At 37.1% G+C, this 12,061-nt stretch overlaps 1 protein-coding gene across 1 annotated transcript in view; it reads right to left on the reverse strand.

Annotated features, from left to right (window-relative positions):
- Nucleotides 1-12,061, reverse strand: part of CDKL5 (cyclin-dependent kinase-like 5) — a gene marked incomplete at its 5' end in the record, with an annotated part of 50,495 nt that overhangs the window by 20,608 nt on the left and 17,826 nt on the right. The window contains 3 exons of the mRNA XM_010293845.1: nucleotides 649-1,675; nucleotides 3,992-4,152; nucleotides 7,838-7,918. Of these exons, the coding sequence (XP_010292147.1) occupies nucleotides 649-1,675; nucleotides 3,992-4,152; nucleotides 7,838-7,918 (1,269 nt within the window). The remainder of the gene's footprint in view (nucleotides 1-648; nucleotides 1,676-3,991; nucleotides 4,153-7,837; nucleotides 7,919-12,061) is intronic.

Here is a 12,061-nt window from a genome sequence, read left to right on the forward strand (position 1 = left end):
TGCTCACAGTAAAACACACCAAGGTACCTAGCGACAGTAGTCACTGTAAGGAGTCAATTTACCAGTGGCTTCTCCAACATAAAATCTCTAGACTACCCCAGTTATTTATCATACTAATCAAGAGAAATATTGCAAGTTTTGATACTCCCCTAGTAGATTCTGGCATTTCAGCAATAATGTCCTGCTATAAGCAAGTGAAAAAGCTCACTTCAAAAAATAACATTAGCATTCAGAACAGAAAGCCATGCAAGAAAAGCTAAATAAAAACACAAATGAGAAGGCTGATTAAGCAAAACAATACGATAAAAATGACATCAGACAATGTAACCAAAAGCTAGGAACTACTAATGAAATTTTAACTTCAGAGACAATTTCTCCTGTTCTTGCATTTCAGTACTTTAAAAGAATGGTATTCATAGTCCATTAAGAAAAAAAAAAATCTTTTAAATAGCCTCTCATTTTGCACTTGAAATATTTAGCCAGGCTGAAAAAACACCCAACATCTCTTGCCTTGCAACAAGACAAATAAATAAATAATTATGCAAACAAACAAACAAACAAACAAACAGAAGAGGGAAGGCAGGACACTGTCCCCACATGAAACAGAGGAAGGTAAGCCTTCCATAATAGGAATTATTTTGAACTAACCCTATTAGTATCTTCCGTACAGTCTTCTCGTGACGAGCCAACAGATCTTGTGAGTGACTTATGCTGCACCTGTGGAGATAACAGTTGCAGGCTGTTTGCTCTGGCTGCCATCCCTTGCCCTATGCTTAAGCCACCCTCTGAGCCCTTTGACCTCACTCTGTCCCGGCTCACATACATAGAGTGTCTATGAGGGCGCTGCTGTGAAGAAAAAGGACTGGTATAACCTAGACCATAGGAAAAAGATTCATGTGGAGCAGAGAGAGAGTGGGAATGGCTTCCATCCATGTGATCTGGCAGTTTTAACTCCTCCATTGTTTTGGAGTGTCTTGTTGATGGTCTTCGGGTATCCAGGGTACCCTCGCTGCGGTTATTCCTCCCAGACGGACTGAGCAAAGTTCTGTTATCACTGTGTCGGGGAGCAGTCGGACTGGTAGGGGAGTTCAAGTCCATACAGCTGGATGGAAAATACCTACTGCTGTTTGGTTCTGCAGCTTGGGCCCTGGCTTCAGAAAGGTTGCCGACGGATTTCGAGTCTGTCAGAACCCCATGGCTCTTTGACTTTGTCCGATACGAAGGACTCTTAGAAGACTGTGGGATAGTATCAATATAGCTGTGGCGACTGTGCTTATCGCCGGGTTGCAGTGTCCCAGTTTTGCTCTGAGAAGTTTCCATAAATGAGTGCCGGTTCTGCTGTGATCTGGTGTTCGACTTCAGGTACTTTGTGCCTGGACCATCAGAACTTTTTGGTTCCACATTAAAATCAAATTCGGTTTTTGCCTTTGTTTCCTTTGGGCTGAGAAGATGTGGCATGTTATTATTGGCTAGATCCTTGTTGCCAGATCCAGGTGTGTTGGTTGATTTTTTTGTATGCATTGGACTATGTGCAGCTCCAGGAAGGTTTCCATTTAAGAAGCTTTCATTTGCTGGAAGACCCTCTTCTCTTGGCCCGCCAACCCCTAGTGTCTGTATATCCTTGCTGTTTGATCTGTGGTGTGACTGCAAAGCGGAACTTTTGCTGGCTTGATTTCTACATTAAAATGCATAAAGAAGCATTAATATACCAGATTACATATTCACATATTAATAATTTCAACAAAAGTACAGTCATTTCAGAAGGGAATTGCTATTTAAAACCACAAAATTTAACTGCAGTAAGATCAAATACTGCCAACAAGGCATCAGAAGTTCCACTAAAATAACAGATTAGTTACAGTTAGTACATTGTTGTTTCTTTCTGGTTATATCCTGATGGACAAACTCAGCTTTGGTTAATGGATTTTGCTGACAAAAAAAAAAAGATATAAAATCCAATCATACAAATTCCAACATATATTTACACATTTATGCATGTGTGTGAGTAAAACATGTGCACATCAATAATGTAAGCACTACATTATGAAAATCAGCTGTATATCCATCGAAAAAAATCTTAATACACCTGGCATATCAAAGTGAAGGTAGAACAATAAAGTATGTCAGCACTATCAAAAAAACCTGATACAATCAATGTTCCAGGCCATCTAACGTATGTCTGATTTGGAGAGGGAATGGGGGGGAAGGAAGGGAAGGGAGAAAAGAGGATATTGTGCTGGTAAAGGCATCCAGATGGAGTGAGCCCAAGCTCAGTGCAGCAGAGCAAGCCCTGTAACACCACGCCCAAAATGAGGTCTACCATAGGAACCTCAGCTTTTGTGGAACTTGGCACTATCCCAGCTCTTGGCACACTAACTCATCCCCAAAGCTGCACCCGAAACGCTCTGCAACCAGAATGACTTGCTGCAGAGCTACTTGGTGATGTCTTTAACCTCTACTCTACTTTCCAGCTCTCCTGGTTTTGGGATTATGGGACTGAGATCTGAGTTGGTTCTGCAAACCCTCAGCCTGAATTTATTTGAGCAGGATTTATTAACTCAGGTTTTCTGGCATAAAACCAGTTCTGCTTCTGTACTTATGCTGGCATTGTCAACTAGCCATGACTGAGCAGTGCTGCAGCTGTACTTGTTAGCCTTGATGGACCTAAGCGGCTATGAACAGTTGACTTATTTCTATATCAAATCTATGATAATGTAACTCTGATAAATTACTGAGGTAATTACTGAGGGTCACTCTACAGATGAGCTTGTACCTTTGTTGATCTTGTTGGTAATTATAATTGGATAATGCTAGCCATTTTATACTTAGGATTTTTGTATTACCCACTTTCAGTGATCTAATTATGTACTCTATTACAGTTTCTAGAAAATTAGCAATTTTAATGCCAGTTTAAAATATTTTTTAGTGAAAAAGAAGTATATTTTTTTTAAATGTAGAGCTACAAGGAACCTAGTAATTTTAAATCAAGCAGATAGGCAAGCCTCTGTAGTAGACAAGAAGTTTCCCATGGATCTGGCTTTTCCTTTCTGATGCCACATCTCTATTGGTAAAACTTCCATCCTAAATATCTATAAGAGCAGCTATAACTTTTTGGTGTCTATCTCTGAAAAAGTATAGATTGTAAATGTCATTGTTCGAAATCTTAAAATAAGGAGTAATTTTTTAACTCTCACAGGAAGAACTAAAGACAGACATGGCTAGGATTAAAAGCCAGTATCATTCTGCATACTTCAGGAAAGCTTTTGTCAGAGGAATACCATGAGGCTGTTTGTACTGAAGTATTTTATCCACTAGTAAACTTGGTTCGTTGATGTATTAAAATCAAGTGGCTTCTCTCAAGCTATGTGGGTCCAGCAAGGGAGCAAATACACCCTGCTTTAAGTTCAAGTAGACTAGACTTGATTCATAACTGCAACTGCAGACAAAATTCTGTTCATCTCCAATTTGGAGCATGATCAATGAACACAACTTTCAGGACATTTAGCTGCTAAAAATCTGGGTGAATTTGAATTTTCAAATATCAAAACCTTGGACAGATTTGCACATGTACAGTAACGGTAGCATTCCAAAGAAAAGAGCATTCCTTTGTCATCTCAGGCGTTCTCCAAGCCACAAAATTCCTACTGTTGTTCAAGAAAAAGACTAACTTTCTTTTAAGATGGGTAAGCCAACTTATTTTTCCTTTGTCATATGCAGAAATGGCTTGAATATTGTCTTTGGTTTTCTTTTTCAAGAAGCATTCAGCCTGATGCAGAAAGTTAGCAAAAACTTCAGTTAATAGCTATAATACAGTAAAACTGTGTCTAATTCCTTTATTCAGTGAGGCAACATGGGCCAGTGCATATGTCTCCATGTGCCTCAACTCTCAAATGACTACTTTTCTCGTAGATGATGTTGTATGTAAGCATGATAGCAACTGACTCATTGGCAGAGCAAATGTCAGTGATGATGGTGACATGGCTACGTTTACCTGTTAGATAATGTGTTGCTGTCTACGTGATAAGGTTTTCTCTTAGCTGACCGTGAAGGTGAGCTTCCACAGCGATCCAAGAGTCTTTGGGTTTGAAACGAAGGATGGTTCAAACACTGTTCTGTCAAATATCTGTCTGCTGGATCTAACTTCAGTAAGTTCTTTGGAAAACAAATCCCAAAGTTTAAATGTTAGTATCTGTATTTGTATCAGCAAAAAATATAACAAAATAAAGTACATTATTGGAATAGTTTCTGTGATTAGATGCAACTGCTAGAATAATTTCATGTTGCATTAAACTACATATGATACAAAATAAACACAAAACCTGTGTGCTGCTTAAAAGTCGGAACGCCTCAGCCCTGCTTATTATGAAACATATATAGTGCTATATGTACATAATAATATATATAGACATACATACATAGTTATAAATGTGTGCTTAAAATATGCTTAGAAAAAATATCTAAAATTGTAAAAATATGTTTTATGTATACAACTATGTTTTTCAGGATATACCTTACAACAACGTTGTTTAGAATGAAAAAGATCAAATTTACCAGTAGTAAAATGCTACAATGAAACAGGCTTTACAAACAAACATAACAAGCATATGGGAACATTCTTACACAAACAAAACCAGTATTTTAAAGTCAGTATTTTTTAAAATACACAAATATAAGAGTTCTGGTTTTTACTTCTAGGGTTCAAGTCCACCCATATTTTTAAAGAATCATCTAAACTGTTTATAATGCACTCAGAATAACATTTGCCTTACAATTCTGTTAGATCTGCTGTGATTCTAAACAAAGACACTTTCTGACATGTAGAAAATATTTAATCACAAAATTGAAAATGAATAGGTTAGGTATTTTGATAAGTTTGAAAGGTTTCTTGCAAGAACAGGGCAATACAAAACTTATCTTGGAATATTTGAACATGCACGACTGTCAGCAAGGATAAAAGTTTGAATGGCTATTAAGTAAAAAGAATATCTATTTTTTAAGGGTTATATAGGTTGAATACAGAACAACTCTATGTGTACATATGCATGTGTATACACACACACAATGCATATATGTGCATTAACATGGCATTCAGCCACTTGACCACAAACTGGTTTTCCTTTACAGGATCCCTGCACTTCAAAATGGAAAATTCTCAAGAAACAAAGCAAGGGGCAAACCACATTCCTATGTAGTTTGGTCATACAGCACTCAGTATTTTCCTTTTGCAAGTGACAAACTGGGTACTGAATGATTAATTTTTTTCTTTCCCCCTTTCTTCTGGTGCATCACTACAGTGGCTCAAATGACCCAAACAAATACAAGAAGGCCACACGTTATTTCCACGTTCTTCCTCAGAAGAGAGGATGTTCAGAGGCTTCTCTCAGGTGTCTGTACACTGACTTGCAGAGTCTGGACCACAAGCAAGGAGAACTGATTTTTAAAGAAAATTTCTTGCCAGTTCAGGAACAAAGCATCTTACTGTACAGAAGACAAAAAAATTTTGCATAAAGTCAAGTTGGCTCAACAGGGAGTTTCTTAATGAACAAAAATGCAAAACGGGAGGGTATAAGAACTAGAATCAAGGGCAGGATACAAAGGAGGGCTATAAAAGCACTGGATTAGCACAAAGGATAGGCCACTTTGGAAGGCCAAAGTCCAGCTGGAGCTAAGACAAATGAAGAACATCAAAGGTGAAAAGAAGGGGTTCTGCAAGTATTCTAGTAGTAAATGGAAGGTCAGAGAAAATGCACGTCTGCTGCTGAATGGGGGAAGACAACTGAATGACAGATGATATGAAAAAGACTGAAATACTCTATGTCTTTTTTGCCCAAGTCGTCACATGCAAAACAAACTTCTAACTCCCAAATGCATGCTTGCAAAACAGCATGGTTTCTGCAGGAGAGGGGAGAGGAGCAACAGAGCAATGAGGCCAAAGAGATGCCTCTCCATTAATAGAAGTTAGTCATTTAGTCTTCCTTTAGTCCAGAAATGCTCTCTAAAAAGAGATATATCAAGAACTCATTTCTTTAGCTGACATAAGTTGCAGTATGGGTTATTCAGTAATCTAGTAATCAGACCTCAGGTCCCTGAGAATGCAGATAATGAGGAACACACCAAGTGTGGACACGTGCCACACTGTCCAGCATGTGGAGAAGAGACAGGCATACAGCAAAGTATGTGCAGCATTCGTAGCATGCAACTTAACCACAAGTCTCTTCTGTTCTCTTCTTGTAGTCTTTTGCTCATTCTTTAAGAATGTTCCAACTCCTGAATTAAGTAATGTAGGTCAAACACAAAATACCTCCTCTACGGAATCCCTGACCTTTCTCACTTTGTAGGGAGAAAGATGAACAGAAAAGTTGAAAACAATTATTTGAAATGGAACGGAATTATTTGGAAACCTGTGCTTCCCTAAAGTTCAAGTGCTTCATTTCACAACTTTGTAACTTTTAAATCACACCAAAAGAACCCAAGAGACACTGAGATAGAACATAAAAATTAGGATAAAATGAAAATAAACCCCACCCCAGCACGTGTAGCAATGGTCTCAAGAATGATCTTGAAATTTCTGTTCTGCAATGTATGCTACTACAGCTTGAGCTACAGCTAACTATGATGCCAGAAAAAAAGTTTATGTCTATTAGAAAAAAATGTATAATACCAAACACAAGCAATTATATGCACAGAGGTACCCAATTTTGTGGACTCCGTGAAACCAAGATAAAAGCTATGCTAACTCTCTTCATAAGGCAGGGAGATTAAATGAAAGTGATTTGAACCGATTGTGTTAAAAGAGTAGAGCAAATTTGGTGGATTTCTGCTGGCTACATCAATACTGCTAAAAGCACGTAAACACCCAAGTATACCCCAAAGCAGATGACCTCTGGTTTCCAAGACAACTGGCATAGATGGGCTTGACACCACACAATTGATTTAGAGTTAATTAGCCATATCCATGCTTCATATTTTCCCAGATCACCTTTAATTCTTAGGTGGTACTCCTGTGTTTCTAAACCTAATTTTTGACACTATGACTTTTTTTTTTCAGCTTACTGTGGATGAAATCATGGGAGGGTTGTACTGCAGCTTACCAAGGTGATGTTTTTATAGCACAGTGATAAGGACAACAGTATGTGTGGCACAGCCAGAAATATGGCAAAAATGCACAGCACAATGCTTTACAGTGTTTGGCCATTTTGAGGGGAGCCAGCTTCTCCTGATCCCCTGTAAGAAACTATCTCAGGACCATATGCTAGTTTGGCCATGGGTAACTAGCTGACTTGTTCTAAAACAGGACTGCAGGGTAAGCTAACATACACACTGTGTAGAGGTGAGTGATACCAAGCAGATTAAGTGCTCAGGTAAAAAAAAAAAAAACAAAACACTAATGTGCGTCAACTTTGTCTTTGACAACTGTCCACATCCTTATGCTTATCCAACAACAAATGAACAACAACTCAGGTTAGCCTACTACTCTATGGGTTTATCTAAATTTATTACAGGTTGAGAGCTCATACTACAGCATTACTAAGGTAACTTGTGCATCTGAATGTATGTCAGTGTGAATGCATATTGCTGCAAATGACAGTGATTCGCTGGGACTATGTATTGTTTATCAAGTCAGTAAAATTTGAACAGTCTCCTGTCATTTGCAAGGGATATTTTCCTGATTTCTAAGAAATATCAAGTTTTGCCACAAAACAATGGTAGTATCAAAATATCTCAAAAGGAAGTTCACATGTACTTTTAAGATGTGTTTTATTAGGAAACAAAGATAAAAAGTCACTTACATCGTTCCCTACATATTACAGACAGCAAATAAAATACATTTTCCTACCTTCATAAGATCAAGCAGTACACCACTTAAAATTCCCAAGTATCTTCTCTCTAAAGACTGTGGATGATTGACAGCTGGAAACTGTAAAAATAATACAGCATAAATATACTGAGAATGTAAACAAGGTATACATGAATATAGTGTTTCAAAAAATAGAAACTGCACAGTGAATAAAAGCATGTAATTAATGGGAATCATATGCACTAAAAAAGTTAGTGGTTTATGAAACATTACAAAACATTATAATGAAACAAATAACTGTTGATGTATGATAGGCATCTAGTCAACCAAAGAAAGTATTGATTAGTAGGACAGTCAAGGAACCTCTCTCAAATGAGAAATAATGAACTTAGTTTTATAAATGTGTTTGTGGCATTGTGACTGACAAGAGGTGGGAGGTTTAAAATAGATTCAGAAATAACATAAGTAATACGTATTTTTAAAAAGGATTAAAAATAGCTTTGAGAGAATTTGAGAGTGCAAATACAATACTAATTAAATATCAAAGATTAACAGACAATTCCAAAATGTTTTTAGTGAAAAACATCAAAACCCCGAAGGTTTAAGGTTCAGGGTTACTCCTGTGGTCATGCTGCAGGAGGAATTGGCAACACCATGGAAAGTAGAGCACACTGCTGGAGGGCATCTTTTGTCAGCTAGAGTCTGGACAAAACCCGATGAAGGCAGTATTTGAAACTAGCCCTGTCTGGAAGGAAGAACAGGACAGGCAGGGATGATTTGAAGAAAAAAAAAATAAAGCACAGAATTGTCTTCTTTTTTAGCTTGCTTTGTAAACAAGGCAAGAGTCAAATAAAATGAAGACAGAATCTTTCCTTTTTATCAAATGAAAGAAAAGTTGTTCAATATTTCATTGCTATAATGTAATGTCAAGTATAATGAGTTGAAAAAAACCCAGGCAACAGAGATCCTTTTCCAGACTGCAGCACACATTGAACTGACAGCATAGATAAGCTGATTTCATTAAGGTAAATTCAAATTTAAAAACTAAATATATATGCCAGTGTTTTCAGAATTAGAAATTAAGGCTGGATTTCCAACAGAGGCACAAAAAGCCCTCATGGATCCAATTTATGCAGATTTTAGAGAAAATTACACATTTGAATACCAGAGAAGCCTCTGGAAAAAAACAAAACAAAACAACAATTGGCCAGCCTATTGGCATTAATCAGTTTATCCAAAACTACGCAACTGAGATCCAGACACTTTGTTAGCAGTTCCCAGAGTTGTGGAATTTGCCTAATACTATGCAAGTGTTTAAATTGCAGCCTGGCTTCATTCCATCCACATCCTATGTATTTTCTAAAAAGTCCTCTTAAGCTAACACATGAAAGCAAGAATACTGACAAATAGGAAGCATGCATTGCTCTCGTCTACTGGTACATAAAAGCCATCACTCTATGTCCCAGTGGGCTCAAATCCTACATAAAATATACCCACACAGAATACTGAGTTACAGTTAAAAATCACTGAAAATACAAGAAAACAGTAAAAGTCAAGTCAGTGATTAAGATAGACAATAGCAACAAAAGAACCAGCAAACATGAAGATAAACGAACATTTTATGTGGATGTTTGCTACAGTATAAAAACATGAGAATTATAAGTTTGGTCTAAAAAGTCACTGAGCAGGAAGTTTTAAAGACTTTTACTCCTTTACTTTCACTTGTGCATTTTTCAGATCTCACATCTAGGGATTGTTGCAGTTAGGTGCATATATTTACACGTTCACCTTTCTCAGATTAAATACTAGCTTCAAACCTATGCTTTAAAGAGCAAACCAATACAAACGCCCATTTCCAACAATGCATTTTATTAGGAAGCAAAATGTGTTGCATGTGTACTGTATGTGCATAAGCGTTAGACCACTATGAATTGCTGCCCATTGTTTGTACTGGCATTTCTTTTCATAAATTACGTTAAGTGAGCTTTGAAGGACAATGAAAGAACATTAGTTTGAATGTGTTTGCTCCTAAATAATCTCAGTATTTTTCTTTTTACTTTGCTTTCTTTTGAAGTGGTTTACTAATGATTGAGAATTTTTTTAAGTCCAAGTCTGCTATGCTGATCTTAGATTGAAACTTAGGTGAACCAAAGCTTCCATGCTTCCTCCACTTTTTACATGAACCAAATGGCAAAACATTCTTGTCTTCATGTAGAATGACCATCATAAAGAAGATTTTACATCTGGAATGATCAGGGAAACATGAAAATGTGCTGGAGCCAAAAAAAAAGCTTTAATATGAGATGACTACTCACTGGCATTGTTAAGATTCTCCAGCTTATTTGTAACTTATTTGTAAAACAGTATTTACAGCCCTACATTACCACTCACATTTTCCATAAAGGCATGAGCATATTTGCACTTTCTGATCCCATATTATTTTATTTCTTTGAGCCTTCAACATCCTGTGGATGTTTTCTTCCTCAAAAGGACTGGAAAGAGATCACCAAATACTCCCTAAACCTCAGGAGTGAGGAAAACTCGTGTGTGTGTGTATTTATATAGCGGAAATGAGCAGGAACAAAAGACAGAAGGTATGCAAATGTGCATCTGTGTGCATGTGGTGCTAGAGCGTTCGTATGGGAATTTTTTTAATCCTATGCTACAATACCGTAACTCACAGTTATGGTAATGCAGAAATTCACAAATCCTAAACATATGGATAAGCAATTCCACATCATAGGCTAATTTCTATCTTGTGAACACCCTGTGCCAAATCCAGCTTGTAAATAATATTTTGCATGATCACAGCATACCTTCTATCTGCTATACGAGAGAAAATCTTCCACTATTAAGCACTATGCTACATTCAGAAAAAATGTACTATTAAGGTTGTCTTATAGTATGGAATAAATTTTTCCCATGAACTAACTAAAAAATATCACATTCCAAAACAACATTTTTTGTAGTATTTTTCATTTTTAAGCCATTATTCAGACTTTACTTCTGTATTCAAACACAACTCTCTATTAGAAGGCATATGTCACTGTCATCATCATTAGTATCCTGACTTTACAGATGGGGTTAAGGCGGCAGCAACATGCCTGAGGGCAAGTAATAAACCATTGATCCAGGATGAGAACAGAGACTCATAACTCTCAACCCTGTGCTAATCACATTAGGTTCATCCTGTCTTCTTGAGTTACTGTATTTTAAAGCTACAAAACAAAGATACTTCATTCTCATCCTAAGACATTACAGAACATTTATCCAAATAAGATTACACTGCACAACTAGAACTGCTGTAAATAATGTTGAAGAGGCGGTAATTTATTTTGCTTACAACTTCTAAATCATTGCTTTCCTGATAAGGGGTATAAATTTTTTTAAATAGAAAATCCCATCCAGCCCACTGTTCTAATCAGCATCAAATACACACAGGACCTAGCAAGAAATGCTTGTCTAATCGTTTTTTTTAAACCCTCCACTGATGGAGGGTCTACAACTTCAAGAAAAACTCTGCGGAATTAGCTATTCTTGTAGCTAAAATAATTACCCCAGCACCGTAAGCCAGCTTTCTTTTCTGATCATCATCAGCTAAACCAAATTTATAGAAAACTTTAACATGTTTTAAGACAACTACGTCCCTCCTCTTCCTCATTCTCATTCTCTATGTTTTTTCTTTTACAGAGTAAAACTCAAATATTGAGTCTTTAGCACAGATCAGGTCTCCTAAAACCTTCATATGTCGCTTCCTAGGATTTTACAGTAATGATTTCAGACCATTTATCAAGGTCATGAATTCATCTTTCTAAGCAATAGTTCATTAATAAAAAATGACAACCAAAACTGAATTAAAAGGAAACATGAATACAGTCACTGACCAGGTACTGTTAAAGACAACAGAGCTACTACTTATATATTGCTTCTGGGATTTTGCCATATTACGCGTCCCATATTAAGCTTTGCCATATTAAGCCTGAGCAGCTTCTCCACACTAGTGAGTCTCTGTCATTACAAGGCACTGGCAAACCCTTGAAAGTGGAATAATGAGGTCAGTAGGAAGAGCTTTTTTACTCATGTGGCTTACATCAACTACCCACAAATGTAAGGCAAAAGGCAAAAAGCTCTTTTGCCATGACGGTGGTGTCTATGGCCCTGATTTTTCCAACAAAGTAGTCTGAAGACAGCAGGCATGAATTTTCCACACCCCGAACTGACAGAGTTATGCCACTGAACTTCGCAGTGCAAACCTGGCACAGT

The sequence above is a fragment of the Phaethon lepturus genome, unplaced genomic scaffold (assembly GCF_000687285.1).
Source record: "Phaethon lepturus isolate BGI_N335 unplaced genomic scaffold, ASM68728v1 scaffold2009, whole genome shotgun sequence".
In the NCBI taxonomy this organism is placed as follows: domain Eukaryota; kingdom Metazoa; phylum Chordata; class Aves; order Phaethontiformes; family Phaethontidae; genus Phaethon; species Phaethon lepturus.